At 46.7% G+C, this 19317-nt stretch overlaps 1 protein-coding gene across 1 annotated transcript in view; it reads left to right on the top strand.

Moving 5' to 3' along the window:
• COMP (cartilage oligomeric matrix protein) overlaps positions 1–2661 on the top strand; it is a 73861-nt gene extending 71200 nt beyond the window's left edge. Inside the window, exons 18-19 of the mRNA XM_075610875.1 lie at positions 9–148; positions 1213–2661. Of these exons, the coding sequence (XP_075466990.1) occupies positions 9–148; positions 1213–1259 (187 nt within the window). The 3' untranslated portion in view covers positions 1260–2661. The remainder of the gene's footprint in view (positions 1–8; positions 149–1212) is intronic.
• Positions 2662–19317: the final 16656 nt, after the last annotated feature.

Genomic DNA, 19317 nt, shown 5'->3' with positions numbered 1-19317 from the left:
TTTTCCAGGGCTAAGTTTTTTGAGGGTCCTGAACTGGTGGCAGATACTGGAGTCATTCTTGACACCACCATGAGAGGAGGGCGCCTTGGGGTCTTCTGCTTCTCCCAGGAGAACATTATCTGGTCAAACCTAAGATATCGCTGTAACGGTGAGATACACTTTGTTGTTGAAGGAACCCATTACATGGGAATATTTTATCTCTGTTCATTTAAAGAGCTTAAATCTAACTAATGCAAGGTCAAGCTGCCACCTGTGTGTTGAGGGGAACCCATGTCTTGATCTGACTTTTGAAACAATGGTTTAGCAGAATAGAGATTAAAACGAATGAGGAATGGGTCAATAAAGAAAGAGAAAAGGTCTTAAAGTGTCATTACCTCTGTTTAAAAAAAATAAATAAAAATATATATATATATATATATATAACTAGGTTTGAAGCAAAGGGTCTCCGGAGGTGAACCGTATTGATTTCAGCTCTGGGGACGTTTTGCTCCCCGAAATGGGTACATCGGAAGGGGCTGTCTGTAGCAGCCCAGACAGGGCACAGAAAATGTCTGTTTAAAAGTTCGGCATCTCTCTGGACAATAGGAAGCCACAACGTCATCCCTTGCGGCTTCCTATTAGCCCACGTGACGTGGGACCTTTTAAACAGCAGTGAGATACCATGACGGAGAGAAGAGAGGATGAGCAAGAGGAGGTCAAATAGAGCTCGAGATAGAGATGGTGGGACAGGAGGTATAACAAAAGAGAGAAGAGGCACGGGCGACATATTGTGGCATGGAAAAGAGGGAGGAAAGAAAGTGAAGCATAGGGGGAGGAGAGTGCGGGAGGAGACACGTGGGTGAGAAGATGGCATTGGGAATGTTTGGGGAAAGAAAGCGTAATGTAGGGTGCAAGAAGGGGACATGAGAAAAGACAACGGGAGGCTTATTAAACCCTTAACTGTTATTAACCGCCAACCCCAGTCCTCGAGGACTATCAACAGGTCAGGTTTTTAGGATATCCTTGCTAAAGTACAGGTGGCTCAATCAGTGGCTCCGTTTTTGACTGAGCCACCGGTGCTGAAGCCGGCATATCCTTAAAACCTGACCTGTTGGTGGCCCTTGAGGACTGGAGTTGGTCACCCCTGCTGTAGAGATTAATACATGTAAAACATAGGCAGAAGATATGATATTTTCAGTCTGGTCTGAATCGGCTTACTCTTTCTCCCCCCAGATACCATCCCTGATGATTATGAAACATTTAACGACCAGACATTTTAAGGCCTGAAGCTTCAATGTACTTCCAACAACTTACGACCATTTGTTTCTTAAATCAATGTATGCCAATGTAAATATGGATGCGATACTCTTACCACTGCTCTGTTGATTTGCATGCCACCATCAGACACCCACTCACAAGGTGCTAACATTTGTAGGATAAAACTTAACAAACGAGCAATATGTTTAATAGATTAAAATGAGGCAATGGTGGGCCAAGCCAACAAAGGCCACTTCTGCAGGACAACGCATGTCTACGTTACATTAATAATGAGTCCTAAATTAATTGGTTAGTTAGGAATCCATTACCAAAACCTTTAAAACCCCCATCTGCTGTTTGGTTGTGCTGGCTGAAGTTGGACGACCTTGAACTAGTTAATTGATACTTTAAATAAAAAATGCAAAATGTTAATTAGCCTGTCTTTTTTTGAGTCCATGTTGTCAGTGAAAACAAAGGAAGAAGTTCAGGCCTGATAAAAACACTGGTCTCTCAAAAAATATAATATGAATCACCTATGTTTTAACCTATTAAACATATCACTTGTTTATTCACATTGAATTGCCCTTGTACAATAGTGGTAAAGTCAGTTCAGTGAAGGGCTAGGCTGATTTCCATCCTTAAAAATATAATGGTTTATACTGCGGCATTTCTTGTGTGTAAGACTTACGCCTCAGTTCCTATATTAGAAGCATACTGTAGCTGTTAGACAGGTGTAAGCATGCTCATATGTTGGTTTGTATTGATACACATGGGGAAATGTGATAACAGAAGACACAGTACTTATTGATACAGTACTTCCATTATAATATGTGCATCAAGGCCAACATTACTAAACCCTAAATCCCATTATATCACATTTTCCCGTACTCCTGCTATTGTTCCATACTGCCATTATCCTTATGGCTTACTATTGCAAGCTGAGAAAGCAAAATGTTAATGGATTAATGCGTTCATTCCCCTTTTCAATAGAGTGAGATGCCGGGTAACACAATGATGCAATCATTTCCATTCAAGAGAATGGAAGTTACTACATCATTAGCTGTGCATTACCTGACCTTTCACCAGAATTAATAAGCAGGCTAGTGTCAATACAATGTAAAAACTGCAGTTATTGGCGCTGATCCCTAAAGTGATTTGAATTGGTTTTAGGCCGAGACTTAAAAATAAAAAAAAGATACATTTTAGGAGTGATTTCAATAATCCTCTACGGAAACCTTGCAGTGCAATACGAGATACAAGTGTACTGAATATATACAATGTTTTATTAATAAAATGCATCTAGAAGGATATTAGTATTTTTATCATGGTACCTTTTTTAAATATTCATTTAGATGAAGGAATTACATTGTATTAACAATACAGTTACAATGCACTTTAGGTGCCTTAAAGCTACTGTTGAATAAATATGACTTGTATTTGTATCCTGCTTCCTGTATCTTGTGATTGTGAGCTGTTGGGTCACGTATCAGTCCTACCTGTGAGTTTTGTATATAGAGAACTTCTGTTACATGTACAATAACAAAAACAGTCCCATTTATTCCCCCCAGGTGACCAAATTTCTCTGTGGTTAGGGACACAAGCAGTCAAAAAAGTAGCAGTCCAATAATATAAGAAGGGTGTAATGTCCTTGGCAGCAAGAAGGTAACTAGCTACAGTACTTTGATTAGGGATTTTTCAGTGGAGTGAGCAGTGCAGAAACCAGATTGTAGAGGGTCTAGGATAGGAGTTAAGAAAATGTAGCAAGTGAGAGTGTGCAGGGAGTTTGGAGGGAAGAGAGAGATAGGTGCAATAGAGAAGCAGGTAGGGTCAAGGGTGTTACTTTTGAGGATGGGTGTAACTATTGCAGGGAGGAGGAGTTGAAACTGTAGACATGTGTAGGGATTCGAGTGGAAGCAAGAGATATGAGGAGATGGCAGGGAATGGGATCAAATGGGCAGGTTGTAGAGGTTGAGGAGGAGAGCGACAACAACACTTCCTTTTCCGTTGAAGAGTCAAGGGAGCCAGGAGGAGAGTTACAGTAGGAAGAGGAGGTACACAGTGAGAGGAGGTTACAGAGGGGATGCCTTGGTAAAGGGAATCCACCTTTGCCATTCTTCTTCCACTACACCGCAAGACTTTGCTGGCTAGTTAAGGCTGAGTTAAGATTTATGTGATAAATAATGATCTTTAAAATTACAGCCTTGTTCTTTTTGACCTGCTGTATGATCTAACTACAAACGAACACAGCTCATAGCACTCTTTTGAACAGCCTTAAAAATACTGGATCTCGAAGCAATAATTCATTGTGTGATCTTGGCCATCAAGATACTTCCCCCACCTTAAAGTTAAATCTAACACACCTTTTGAATGCAGCATTTCAAAGGGCCAATCCATCCTAGGACAAAAGTGTTCCAGTAGCAGTTACACTGGCGACACACTTTATTCGAGCTGGGCTAGTCCCACGAATTCGGGTATACCCGGGTGTATTGAGGTTTGTGACTGTTTTCTGCCCGAGTGCATTGAGGTATTTTCCAAGCAGGGATTGAAGCATTTTATTCCCGCTGGCTGCAATACTGCACAGTATATATATATATACTGCATTACAATTCATGAATTTATGCCATCTGGTAGACATGCGAAGCATTGCAGCCTATTAAATCCTAATCATTATCATTTAACAGATCAGCCGCCCGTCAGCCAGGCATGAACCCAGGCTGGGAAGGCAAACACAACGGGGCTTGTCAGAGGTGAGGAGCGGCGCATTCCAGGTATCTGCCAGGTACATACCGGGTATTTGCTCGAATAAAGTGTGTCGGTGCAGTACATGTGTAACCCATCGACCCCCACCCAATCGCAGATCAGGTCCCCTAAGGTGTTCTATGGTCTGGCTACATGTCTCGGTGTGGTGCATACCTGCTGGCAACAGGAGGGCCTGAGTCTCCCGCGATGACATGGGGGACAACAGGACAGGCTTCTGGGGTGAATGCCTTTGTTCTTCTAATGGTGCAGCGCCTCCATCTGCAGTAAGCCCCAGGGATACGGGGTGGAATCCCTACCGCAGAATCCCCTCCCAGGGATGAGATTCCAGTCTCACACAATAGCTCTTTTTCCAATTAGCAGCAGTTCTTTATTTCTCTTACTCTCCACAGCATACAATCAGGTATGGCTTAGGAACCAGCAGCCAGCTATACTCCTGTAGGATGTCCCTGCCTCCACTCTGGACCTAGGGCCATCCAGAGTGGGGCTAGCTCTTCCCTTACCCTCTAAGCAGGGTAAGAGGTATTTGGTCCACCTCACTATCAGCTCTACTCATAGGCTGCTCACTCTCCTCTCTAGCTAACTACCAGACATCTGTGTCATCCACACGTGTGTATCTAAATAGGAAGTGTCACTGCTCTTTGTAGCTTCCAGTAGGCACTGCCCCTGTGTCTCTTGATTGGACACAGGATCAGGTGACCTACCTTCACTAACTCAGTACAGTGTCAGAAGTAGGGAAAATCCATGATTACTCCTGGCAACCTGCCCTTAAAAGGGATTTCACACAGGAGGAGGATAAAAATATAGTCCCTAATCTTACCAGGGCTACACATGTATAAGGGTTCATATCTGGAGGGTTGATGCATTGTAAACATGATGAGCTGAGATTTGGGAGGGGTTTGATTTCCTCTGTTTGCTCCCTTTTGTCTGTGTGCATCAAAAGGGTTTGCGCTGGCAAATCTCATCTCTCTACCCCTCCCCTTAGGCTCTCAGATAAGCACTGGGTGGGCGAAGGGTAAAGAAAACACCTAATTGAAAAACACTCCCCCATTTAGAGGCCCTGAAGAAATTCAACGTGTAATGACTTTCCACAATAGTGAAAGCAGCCACATCCTTGCTATTAACGTAGTTAAATTGTTTAGGAAAGTCAATTAGTCTGTTACGTACTATTATGCAGAATTTCAACTAGATAGTCTGGACTCATAACTACTTCTCCCAAGCCAAAGAGGCTTTTACTGTACCAACCATCCACTGCACTACACCTTCTATTGTCTATGTTAGTCTACCAACATCCTACTTATAATGTAAGCTAACATGAGCCTGGATTCCTTTTCCTATTGGGTTTTTCTGCTTCATGTGTTATAACTCACAGTATTGTTTCACAAATAGACATTACATGTTGTTGGGACTACACAGTGTGCAAAATGGTTTAAAGTGGTGGTAATATGCCGTGTGGTGGTATACCCACACATTCCCACTACAAATACTGTAAGTGCATACATGTGTGCTTGGTAATTCATTGGTTATCTATAAACTGGTCTTTGTGGGTTTCCCTGCAGATAGGTGTGAGAAACAATTAGTTAATTAATAGGTCAGTCCCATGTAGAACAAAATTGACCTAATTGCAGTGATCCCCCAGGAGTTAAAAGGGTACATGCAGGACACCAGAAGTGAGAAGTGGACTTAAGTCTTGGGGGGGAGGGGGGAAAGAGTCTCTACTTTGGACTAGTTTCACTGGTGTAGCGATGCCACCTCTGGCTACTAATCTGCCCTTGTACTGGCAGTAAGTCCTGGTAAGAGCAGGTCTTGCCAGCTGTAATCATGGGGTTTGCCCACTCTTTAGAGCTGCACTTGATTGACAGTGGGAGGCGGTGACATCAGGCCTGAGCATGCCCAATCATGGGACAGACCTGATGCCCTCCTCCTTACTGTACTTAAGGGCAGTGCCACCCCAAATTCAGTAGTGTACCTCTCCCCACAGAGAGGCAAGGTTGCACACAGGGAGCCTGAGATTGGGGCCTTCCTATTCCTCTTCGGGGATAGTGAGTGTAGACCTACTGATAGGGGAGTCAGGAAGAGCTTGGACAGCTGCAGGGGCGCTGACCTGTAGTAGTTGTCCAGGGACCATCATCCAGTGGATAGCTGACCTGAGAAGCTGTGATTGGGCAGACCACGGCTGTGTTGTGGTTTATTCAATAAGGACCGTTCCTATTTGCATATACCTCCTGCCTGGTGTGTGATCTTACTGGGAGGAGAGGGAGATCTCCAATAGGAGATCGCCTCCATTCATCTTGGAGCCTGTGGCAGATGGAGGCGCTACACTGCTAGAGAACCATGTGGGTAATGTACCCCAGAAACCTGATCCTGTGTCCCCACTACCATTGGCAGACAGCTCAGCTCTCTTGTTACCAGCAGGTATCATGCACCACATGACCTGTAATGGCCAAATCGCCTACTGAGTGGTGGAAACACTATAACACAGGCAATAGGGGAAAACCGCTGGCACTGAGGAAACTTCCACTGGAGTTTTCATGCGATAGTGCCTGATAGGTATTATCAATGTTTAATTAATACTGTAATACCATAGTGACTTATAAATACATTAAAACTGCAGCACAAAAATACACACACACACACACACACACACAAACATCAGCTCACAAATACACACACACACTGACACAAATGCATACCAATACTCAGACCTCAGAACACCAATACATACATATACACTAACCTTAGTGCACTAATATACACACAGGGCTGCCTACAGAGGAGGCTTCAGTGGTCATGATTAACAGGGCCCTCTTGGTAAATATCTTGACCCCCTCTCGATCAACAACTCTGCGTTTCGCCACTCAAAAACCTCGTCTGGGGCTCTGGTCATTGCACACACATCCGCACACAATGCTTCAATGGGACTCAATCAGTAACTCAAATTGTATCTATATTCCTTGTAAAGTTTCATTAGTGTTAGCTAGGAGAGGCTTAGTGGTAGCACTCCATATGAAGTGGATGTACGTTCTCCCTGTGTCAAGTTGGCTTGTGACCTTTATCTCGAGGTACAACCAATAGTTGCAGACGTCTCTCCTTACCTTTCAGGAGTACAGTAGGTACAATAGCTACAGCTAGTATTTAATACCACCATCCCACCATTCTCTGCTCTCGCTAGTAAAATAGCAATTAATAAATTCCAGTAGGGTTTACACGCTTTGTTTATCTGTTGGGTATTGTATTACATCAGGTGAGCAGATAGATACCACGATATCTACTCTTTCTAGTAGTACACTGTTTAAATACTTGGAGAAAAAGAGAACTATTTGAAGCCGTTAATACCGACTGGCTATAGATTACTTCAGATGTCCACTCTCCAGTGTCTGCTCTGGAATATTAAAAAATATTGATCACCGCTGTCAGCATTGTAAATAACTGTTGCAGGAGGCTCCTGCCAATTTTTTTTGAGAACCTGGTACTCATTAAAATGAACTAGAGCACCTTTGATGAATATCGTCAATTTGAAAAGGAACATTTTGTGGTTGATTCCAGTAGGGATGATGTCAAGAGAGAGGGGATTTGGCCCGGGATTAAAGGGGTTACACCCCATTTGGCCACCCCCTACTCTCACCTGAGAAGCAAGGGGTTAACTGGACTGTGGTCCAGTAATGTGTTTTTACCTTGCTTCAGCATCCTAATGTATATTCCCCTGTAAAAATGTATTGTTTCTGTTCCAGTATTTGCACCAACACATACACTGGGATTGATGCGGGAGGCTTAAGGGGTTAATGAGCTGCAGTTTAGGAAAATACAAATATGTGTGGTGTCTTTTCAGAAATATCTGGGCTTCAACAGGCTTGATTGAAGTTGGGTGTGAAAAGTACAGAGGGTGTAGTGTACAGTATGTTAATACCTAATTGGCAGACCAAGGGTATATTGCTGGTAGAGACAGCTAGGCCCATGTCTGGAGCATTGGGTGTGAAATCTATCACCTGTGACAAATGTTCTCTACACACGAGTCCCTGCTTCAAAGGATTTATTGACAAGGGGTTATGGGGGCCAGGGGTGCGGTTACCCAAGGAGATATCAGAATGAGTGACCTTATTAAATATAAGAATATTATGAGATGTCCTCGGCTTAACGTGCTAAAAGCTACATATGTGTATTCGTGGGACTGATTCGCACATAAGGATTACAGACACATGATGTCTAGCAGGTACTAAGAGACAGATATTAATATCTCTCTTAATTTTAGTATTACACGGTAATATTTAGTCTTATTGGGAGCGTCATGCGTGCCAGAATGTATTAATATGTCTTGCGTGCCAGTAAGAACTACTGAACTGAAGTTATGAAGTTATTTAGATAGGAAAAGCAGTTTTTAAACGTCCTTGGGTGGGAGGAGTTTTACTCTGGGGTAAGCCTGTCAACCTCACCACTGATTTATGAGAGGGACTGGGTTTAGGTTGTGTTCAATGGGAAATAATTGTATATAAACAAGGCCCAGCCTATGGTTATTGTCTTTTCATGTCTTGGTGATTTTGAAGATTGCTGTGTGAACTGCCAGTCAAGATTTGACTGTTTCATCATTCCATCTTAAGTAAGGGTCTATATTTTGTTTGTTATTTGTATATCTTGTGTGTTCACCTTTTTCAAGGAATAAATGATATTTTATCATATCTACGCCTCGTTCAGTTCAACCCAGTTATATTTTTGGTGTGTATTATTAATAGCCTGTCACAAAGTTACCGTCACAGGCTTATTAATAAAACTGGTGGCAGCGGCGGGACTGAACTGGACCTGTATTACAGTGTACTTAGGGACTCTGTAATATAGTGGGAACTCGAGAGTAATTGCGAGTTCCTGGGACTAAAGATATTGAACACACAGTGTACAACATATAACACAAGATATGGCACCTCCTCACTGTTCCCCTACTTGTGAGAAGCATTGCCTCCAGAACCAAAGTGCCGGCCATCCATGTGACTGGAGCCGAGCACCGAGACCGGAGGAGTGCATCAAGTCGGCGCAGGGACCAGCAGCCGGCAAGGCTGAGAGAGAGGCAGCGATCGGTGAGCATGAAACCCGGCAGGCTGAGCAAAGATCCACAGCTGCAGCCGCTGTAACCACCAAACCGCCCGGAGAGCAGGGAATGGACCCAGCTCCGGGACGGCAGAGACTTGTGGAGGGAGCAGGTGATCGCGGAGACCCAGAGAGTTTTACAGCTGGAGAGGTAATGGCCATTGCGGCGGCCAGCCCATTTTCCCTGGAAGAGCTTTCACTGTTGTTTGCGTGGGGAGGGATGTGGTCCCAGGCGGAGCGGAACGAGCTCCTGAAGCTGGCGTTGTCCCAACCCACTTACCCCCTCCCTGAGCCCGGCGCTCAAGCAACTCCGCCCTGGACTCAGCAGCCTCTTGCGGGGGGTAGTCCACCGGCGGCGGAGAAGCTCCGGCAGAAGTGGCGGTGTTACCACTGCCACAAAGCGGGCCACAATAAAGCCCAATGCCCGGACCATGCGCGGCCGGGCGAAGAAGCCCCTCAGGGCCAGCGCTCACGAGCTGCGGAAGAGATGACCCCGTTAGCGGTGGAGAGCGGCGGCCATCCATCAGATCCCGGCGGCAAACTGGCGGCAGAGAAGAAGCCGCCATTCCGGCCTCCTGCCGGCGGCAATTTTATTTGGGGTGAGGGTTGGGGTGTGCGGGAGGTGGGTGTTTCACATTGTTTGGCGGAGTCGGCGATTCCCAGCGATGACCTGAGCCCCACAATCCACGCCGGCAACTCTGTACCAAAGCCGGGTACTGTTGCGGCAGCTACCCGGGTCTCACCCATGGCGGCGACGGCACCGGAAGAGCCGCGATTCCGGCAAAGTGCCGGCGCCCTTTCTGAGTGGGGGGAGGGACAGGGATTGCGGGAGGGGGTTATTTTACCTGGTCTGGCGGGAGCCGTGTTACTCCACAAAGACCTGGGACCCTTGTCCTGCACCGTTTTACCTGTACCGAGCCCGGGCGCTGTTGCGGCAGCGGCCCATTGCTGCCCGGCCCAGATGATGCCGGCGGCGGCCACTCCAGTCCCCCTGCAATCGGGACCAACGAAGGCGGCGGTCTCTGCGGGGACCAGCAAGGTAAGCCAGACCAAGTCGCAGACTGACCCTGACTTATTTTTTCCTATGACTGTACCCTGTTGTTTCACTATAGGGGTGACCGGGGGGTGGCAGGAGATAGGGGTACCAGGGGAGGGGAAGGAAGGGCAGCTTGTAGGGCAGCTAGGCGTCCCCATTACCCTGGCGGAGCAGCAAGGGGACTCTCAGTTAAGAGCCCCACTGTTGCAGCCTTGCTATGGGCTGGAGGTATCCGGGGCAGTGACACAGTTAGACCACCCCAGGATCACCTACCAGCCAGGAGCTAAGGTGGGTGCATCTGCACCAGCAACCCTGAACTCATCCCCGGTAATGGGGAGGCAGTGTCAGGGAGATGGCCTCACTCAGGTGTCCCTAGGATCCAGGTTAGGATTAGCTAGGGAGAAGCGGAGTGAGGGAAGGCTGCAGGTAGGTAGCCTGCATCAGATCTCAGTGGGAGAAGAAGGGCTAGTGGTAGCCGGGGAGGGCAAGCAGCAGGTATGGCAGCTAGAGTTCCCCATTACCCTGGCAGAGCCTCAGGGGGTTCTCAGATCAGCAACCCCCTGTTGCAGCCTGGCTATGGGCTGGGGGTATCACGGACAGTGGCAAGCTTGTGCCACCCCAGGGATACCTGCCAGCCAAGAGCTAAGGCGGTTGCATCTGGAGTGGTGCCCCTGAGCTCATCCCTGGTAAGGGGGAGACAAGGTCAGGGAGGTAGGTACACTCAGGTAGTTCCAGTGTCTGGGTTAGGATTGCCCAGGGGGGAGAGGAGTGCAGGTGGGCTGCAGGGAGGTAAGCAGCAGGAGTCATCAGCAGGGGCTGAGGTGCTGGGCCTAGGGGAGGCTAGGCAGGGAGACACTGTGGAGCAGGGGGAAATAGGAGGTCAGTGGGGTGTCAGGCAGCTGGCAGAAGCTAGGGATGGGCCAGGTAGGCAGGAGGTCCCTTGAGCTGACTTACCCGGAGTGACCCCCCTGACAGATTCCCCAGGGTTCCCAGAGGAGGGGCTGTGGGTAGATAGACAGCGAGAGAGGAGAGTCAAGGGTATAGCGGAGCAGCTACAGGTGGGCACAGGACCAGGGCAGGTAGGGTACCTACAGGATAGTGATATAGCTCTTTCCCAGACTTGGTTGACAGGAAAGCGACGGTCTGTGCTTGATAGCTGGTCTCTCGCTGGTGCAGAGACATGCCAGTCTTTGGGCAGTATGCAGCCTGGTCTGCAGAGGTGCCCCTTCACAATGGACTTGGTTCACCAGGCACGGGGTGGGGGGCAGAGGGAGGCAAAGGAGAATGCCTGGCGGCCACGGTGGAGCCCTGCTCAGCAGGATCTGGACTTCCCTGTTCACTGTGGCCAGGACAATGTACTGGGCAATGCCGGAGGACAATTTTGCCAGGCCAATCCCTCAGGACTTATTGAGTGCTTCAAGGGTGCCAGTGGTGTCCCAGTGCCAGGGAAAGCAGCTGGGTCACCAGGCACCCATTGAGCAGGGGAGGTGTCAAGAGAGAGGGGATTTGGCCCGGGATTAAAGGGATTACACCCCATTTGGCCACCCCCTACTCTCACCTGGGAAGCAAGGGGTTAACTGGACTATGGTCCAGTAATGTGTTTTTACCTTGCTTCAGCATCCTAATGTATATTCCCCTGTAAAAATGTATTGTTTCTGTTCCAGTATTTGCACCAACACATACTCTGGGATTGATGCGGGAGTCTTAAGGGGTTAATGAGCTGCAGTTTAGGAAAATACAAATATGTGTGGTGTCTTTTCAGAAATATCTGGGCTTCAACAGGCTTGATTGAAGTTGGGTGTGAAAAGTACAGAGGGGGTGTAGTGTTAATACCTAATTGGCAGACCAAGGGTATATTGCTGGTAGAGACAGCTAGGCCCATGTCTGGAGCATTGAGTGTGAAATCTAGCACCTGTGACAAATGTTCTCTACACACGAGTCCCTGCTTCAAAGGATTTATTGACAAGGGGTTATGGGGGCCAGGGGTGCGGTTACCCAAGGAGATATCAGAATGAGTGACCTTATTAAATATAAGAATATTATGAGATGTCCTCAGCTAAAAGTCACATATGTGAATTCGTGGGACTGATTTGCACATAAGGATTACAGACACATGATGTCTAGCAGGTACTAAGAGACAGATATTAATATCTCCCTTAATTTTAGTATTACACGGTAATATTTAGTCTTATTGGGGGCGTCATGCGTGCCGGAATGTATTAATATGTCTCGCATGCCAGTAAGAATAGCTGAACTGAAGTTATGAAGTTACAGGTAAACCCCGTTATAGCGCGACCCGTTATAGCACGACCCGTTATAACTCGGTTTTCACGTGGCTCCCGTTTAAAAAAAAAAAATTACATTTTTTTTCACACTGCACACTCTCTCACTTCACACACTCTGCACACTGCACACACTCCCAGCACACTGCTCACAGCACACACTCTCACTGCACACACACTGCACACTGGTCACTGCACACACGCTCACTGCACACACTCTCACTGCACACTGCTCACAGCACACTGCTCACAGCACTCACAGCACACTCTCACAGCACTCACAACACACTCTCACAGCACTCACAGCACACTACACCACACCTCCCACTCCCCCTCCCTACCTTTGGTGTCGGCTGCTGAGATCGGAGCGGAGCTGGCATCAGGAGGAGGGGGGGGTGTCGGGAGGAGGGGGGAGAGTGAGGAGCAGGCTGGGACTCGGAGGGCCGCGTGGGCTATGCCGCAGAGGGCCGGTAGGTGTGGGGGCCTGGGGGGGGGAGGAAATGGATGCTGGTGGTGGGAGGTAAGGAGCAGGTTGCGGCTCGACTCGCCGTTGCTAGGGGACGTGTAGGGCTTCCGGCCACCTCTTCCTTCCTTCCTTCCCTCCTCACTCCTTTCCTCCCTCCCGATCAGGCACGCGGCGGCCATTTTTTAAAAAATTAGCGCGACCCCGGGTCTAGCGCGGTCGGATCGGATGGCCCCCGAGGACCGCGCTATAACGGGGTTTACCTGTATTTAGATAGGAAAAGCAGTTTTAAAACGTCCTTGGGTGGGAGGAGTTTTACTCTGGGGTAAGCCTGTCAACCTCACCACTGATTTATGAGAGGGGCTGGGTTTAGGTTGTGTTCAATGGGAAATAATTGTATATAAACAAGGCCAAGCCTATGGCTATTGTCTTTTCGTGTCTTGGTGATTTTGAAGATTGCTGTATGAACTGCCAGTCAAGATTTGACTGTTTCATCATTCCATCTTAAGTAAGGGTCTATATTTTGTTTGTTATTTGTATAATCTCGTGTGTTCACCTTTTTCAAGGAATAACTTATATTTTATCATATCTACGCCTCGTTCAGTTCAACCCAGTTATATTTTTGGTGTGTATTATTAATAGCCTGTCACAAAGTTACCGTCACAGATGAGTCTATATTACTGTAGGTAATGACAATGCTGGAAGATGATCAAGATGAGGAAGATGAACCATAAAGCAAAACTGTACCCCTTGGCATCAATAATCATTCACAGTATTGAGATGATAGACATAGGTAGATGTACATATACTGTAATTATCAACCACAATATTGTTATCACTTTTGATAAATAGATTGTAAATGACAAATACGAAGCGAAAAAGTGCTCCAGATTACATGATCATTTTTTTCCTCTAATTTAGCCTTTCCCCGTAATCCAAACCCAAGAGACTTTAGGAAAAAAAACAGAACAGGAATTTTTTTTATAGGCAAAATAAGAACACGGGGTCAAGTGAGCAACTGTATTTTATTTTTTATTTTTAAACCATCTCTTATGTGAAACTGATTTGTAAGGAAATAAAACCCCTGGATTATTATTATTATTTTATGCTAATCCGATTGTCTCCTCTCCTTGTTGCCATGGTTGCTAGAAGAGAGATAAAAGGCAGACTTTCTTTTTATTTTTTTTATCTTACATTGTCAACAGAGCCAGAGGGCAAATATTTGTTAGGCGCACATTATTAACCCACTCACTGCCAGCAACAGTGCAGGGCAATCGAACATGAAAGATTGCTGGCGTATCTGCAGGTGAAAGGGTTAACGGTGCCCTCTGCCATTTAAAGCTGCTGACCCCTAATGCCAGCACATGATGCTCTTTAACCTCCGCGCACACACGCGTGCTTACTATATTTTGGGACTCAGCCACAAAACGATAGGATCTATTACTGAGCAATAATAGCGCCATTATGTGGACGTGGACGTGGCCGCTATTGTACACAAATAAAACATTTGGAACATGAAACATCCCGATTCCTATTACATTGGTGCACACAGTCATTCACCTCATCCTCTCAGGTTACATGCACACTCAGTGACCTAATGACACTGTGACAAGCAGGCACACAGGGACAGACCAGCAGAGTGACACACAAAGTGATGGGGAGACACACACACACTCAACGTGACATACATACACAATGGCAAACTTATTATACACCAACCTGGTGCTGGAACCTGGATAGGAAGCCCCTCAGCTGCTGTTAAACTGCAATACATGGCTGGCCATGGGGGGTGGGGCAGCAGGAGGCATGGTCAGGGTCAGATGCCCGTGGGAGGAAACAAGCCTCAGGGAGAGCTGGAGAGCTGCGAGAGAGGACTAGGTTCTGGCAGAACCATGGAAACAGGGCCTGAGAAGACAGAACATACGACCCATTGGAGAATCCCCCAGGGAGGGAAAGCTCATACTGTACCTGTGGAAAGGAAACTCTGCGATCCCCAGGAGGAGGCCGGAGGAACAGGTAAACCAGCAGTTCTCAACCTTTTTATACATTGTTCCCCTGCTAGAAAATATTTGTTCTGCAACCCCCTAATTAATAAACCTTATAGCCTACTCATCAAACTATTGCTAAAAAAAAAGTGTAACCGATCACAGGCTGTATAGTGGGCAGGGGACACAATTAAGGCCCCAAACTGCAGTGTGACCCATCGGCTTGGGTGGTATAAGGGTCAATTCCAGCTGGAGCTTCCAAAGTCATGTCCCACCAAGCCTTGCTGCTGTGGATGCAAAGCATTGTGCGGAGTGACTTTGGAAGCTCCTGCTGTAATTGACAGCTATACCACCCACGCTAAAGGTACAGAAACCCATTATTCTTGTGATCCCCCATTACATGGTTTTTTTTGGTTTGTTTTTTTACAAACCTCTTGAAGACAACTTGAGAACCAGCTGTTGGGAAGAAAGGTAGAGCGAACGGGGTCAGAGGCTCAGAGCTGCCATGGTGGATTAAGACCTTCGGGGGCCCATAGGCACCAAGACTGTAAGGGCCCTTTCTCGTAGTTTGTTTATAAAATAAAAGTATATATACACACTGTATATGGTATACAATGACCCTTTCCCACAATAACCCAATTCCCCAATACCTAGAATAACCCTCCACCAATACATACAATGACCCCATCCCCCAATACATATAAATACAATGACCCAACACTTACCTTCCTCATTGTGGAGACTGCTGGACTGGGAAGGCCTCGGGCCCCCACAGCGGGGGAGAGTCCAGGCTAGGAGAGGCCAGGCCTGGGAGGGACAGCTGTCCCCGCTCTCCTCACTTGTCGGTGGCCCTACCATGCAGCAGTTCGGCACGGCAAGCAAATTTAGATGCACAGCACCTCTACGGTAATGGGCGGTGGGGTGGGGCCAGATGCGAGTCATTGATGAGATTAGGAAACGGCATAGTGAGCGGTTCATAGATTGCTGCATTCGGAGGTGCCACTTTTATGGTTTCATTGATGATTGACAGTTCACAGCCAACCCTCAGAAAGGAGGAAAGTTATTTACTTTGGATCCTCTGCAGCCCGTTTCCAGCTTCTCCTCACTGTTACGTTGCACCCAGGGGGACCTCATTGTGTTGCCTTGCAGGATTACCAACCTTCCTTTTATTGATTTTTCCTAGATGTTTTTGATTTTAGTTTAATTTGTATTTAAAAAGGCCCAAAGTCTCCAGTAGTGTCCACATGGCAACTTCTGGTATTTATATTCGCTTTCTCCACCCCAGCAGTCCTTACAGACATCATCTGTCTCATCCCAAGTTTCCCTGAGGAATCCTCTTGAAGTCAAATGATGTTGCAAAGTGGGAAAGGCTTAACACCTACAGATGAAGCATGATTTATGTTTAACAGCCGCGCAAAAGTGTGCACCTCGCCGCACTGAGCCTGCACAGACATAGTTTGGGTCAGACGGCATTATTTGTGTTGTTGCAGTTCAGTGCGTGTCCGGCAGGTGGCGCACTGAATATCTTTGCCTATGATACTCAATGTTAGTGTCTCAAGAGAAGATAAAATGTACACGTCTCTGTCTAATTACCTTGTATTTCTCGACCGTTGCAGTTTCACACTTTATTTTAACAAAATACTATGTATTAATGGAATCATTCTTATAACTTTCGTACTGTGCATGGCACGGGACATGGCGCTTACTCCTTGCGGCACACGATGGGCTAGCAGTTATGTAAATATGATATATTGCGGGACAGAAAGGAGTACAACTCTATCTGAGATCTAGGAGTATATCGTTAAGACGTACCCCATACTACAGCAAAAAAACAAAAAACAAAACAAAGAAGGAAGAATTCTATTTCACACAACTTAAGCATGAATGATTACTTTATTAGAACACCGCATCCCGGCAAGAAGGGCGGGTGCTTGGCACTGCACACATCGTAGATGGGTATGCTCGATGATGGCAACTTTCGAAGGAGAGATTAGTCGGGTCCAAGAGATTGAATAATAGACCTTCCCGAACCAGTCCCTCCAATATGCCTCCACCCAAGTGCCTGCCCCAATACCATCACCCGTACAGACCAACCAACTCCGAAAATGAGATAAACCTACATCCCAACTTCGTGTCTCCACCCGAGTACCGGTCCCAATACCATTACCAGTATGGACCAACCAACTCCGAAAATGAGATGAACCTACATCCCAACTACATGATCAACTCAAACATCTACGTACAGCACACCCCTTGTATCAACAATGGGTCACTGCCACTCAATTTTCAAGGTAGCTAATCAAGGTAAATATAAATTTACATAAGTTTATATACAGGACTGTACAGTAGACAGAACTGTTAGTCCAAAATTACCTGCACATGCGTTAAATAGACCAGCGGTGCGCAAACTGGGGGGCGCGACCCCCAGGGGGGCGCGAGACTGCCGACGGGGGGGCACGGGGTTTACGGAGGCCCCACACGATTCCCCAAGGCACTTAAATTAAGTGCCGGGGGAGCTGCACGGCCTCTGAAAACCTAACTTACCTGGCTTCCTTCCTGCGTCGCCATGGCAACGCGGCTTCAAAATGACGCTGCAAGGTCATGTGACGTCACGTTGCTATGGCAACATGACGTCATGATGCCGGAGCGCGGGTAAGTGGGGGTTGGGGGGTGGGGGCGCGGGAGGGAGGGGACCACCGGCAGGGGGGCGCATGTGCCTACATTAAAAGACCCACATATGCGTTCCATAGACCAGATGCCCCGCGTTCTTCCCCAATGCAATTAAAATTAAATGCCAAGGGATCACACAGGGCCTCTGCAACTTCACTTACCTTGTCTGCAGCGCTGCATCGCCATGGCAAAGCGGCGTGAAATGACGCAGTGGAGTCATATATTGTCGCGTTGCCATGGCAACATGACCCCACAGCGTTATTTTACATTGGAGACGTGGTAAGAAGGGGGGCGCGAGCAGGGGGGGGGGAGTGCAGACAGGGCGGTGCAAGGCGGGAAAGTTTGCGCACCCCTGCTATAGACCATGCATGCGCATACTGTACTTTAAGCATTTATTAGGTCTTATTTATTAATAGAGTACAGTAAATAATCGCAAATTATTTTACAGAAGTCAAGCCGTCAAATCAACAGCTAGAAGATGTCAACTGAAATCTAAAAACTATTATAATTTTCAACCATTTTTAATACTGTTGAAATATATAGTATTATTTTAACTGTAGTAGCACATAGAGATATACTGTATACATTATTAGAGACATATACATTATTGACACACTTTTTTTTACTTGGGGAGTTCCACTGAATAAAGACGTGGCTACCAAAAAAGCATTAAAAAATGCAATGCACAGTGACTCCTTGCAATACAGGGGTTTCTACTTTTGTATGTATTTGTATATTTTAATCGTAGTGGGCACATAGAGATATACTGTATACATTATTGCACTTTTATACTACTGTGTTTAACAATAATAAAAACCATGTAACCGCAAAACATTGCAAATGCAAAGCGACTTGTTTTTTCTGTAATATGTACAGGTCCAGTATTCCGTGTTCACATTAGTGCTGTGGGATTTGGCACTATCAACTGGATGCATGCATAGAACAGACTAAGCAGTTTCCCTTCCCCCACTTCGTTTCAACCGAGCGGAAACATTTCTTCCAGGCGAAATACCAGTGGGCAAGGTCCCTTCTCACTTATTCTCTGCCTTTACCTCATGTGTAGAGGAACTAAAAGCCCAAACAAATTGCATGGCCACACTCACTGATCGTGATCAGAACCAACTTGTTCTCTTGCGCTTTCAGATGCTGTATGTTGTGCTTAACAATGGAACGATCCAGCTGCTATGAATGCAAGAACCTGCTTGTTGCTGTTGCTGTCCCAGCCAAAATGATTAGAAAGCAAAAGATGCCAGCTGTACCGTAGCCCCCCAAAAACAAAAAAATCAGAAATGTGGAAAGAAAACCAAGCAACATCCCAAACTCCTAAAGTGAAGAATCCGGTAACGGCGTAGAGAAAGAAGAGGATGGCCAAACCATTTCCACTCAAGTCTTTTGGGCCTGGGTACCTGGTTCTGCACCCCCGGCAGTCCCATCGCTCCCAGCTCCAGACGCTGCTCATCTTGCCCTGGATCCAGCACAGCCAAAGCTAGTTCCAGCTCACCTTGCACCAGACCCAGCAGTCAGATGCATGTTGGAGCTGTCGGGTGAATTTGGAACACCTGTCCCAACACAGCAAATCAGGCACAGGGTGGAAGCAGAGTTGGACCTCATTTTGGAGAGGATGGAGAGAGACATCGCAGGTCTCTCTTGCATTCCACCCCCACAGCAGCAGGAGAGAGCAAGACATCTGGAGGAACCCTTCCCACCCCTGCAGGAAACCCTCCAGGTTTCGCTGGCTGACGACAATGTGTTCATGCAAGTACTATAATTCATGCATCTACAGTATTTTCTAATCTCACAATCAATCTCACA

Source organism: Ascaphus truei, chromosome 8 (genome assembly GCF_040206685.1).
Source record: "Ascaphus truei isolate aAscTru1 chromosome 8, aAscTru1.hap1, whole genome shotgun sequence".
Classification (NCBI taxonomy): domain Eukaryota; kingdom Metazoa; phylum Chordata; class Amphibia; order Anura; family Ascaphidae; genus Ascaphus; species Ascaphus truei.
The sequence above is the reverse complement of the archived record's forward strand: the minus strand, read 5'-3'. Positions and strand labels throughout refer to the sequence as shown.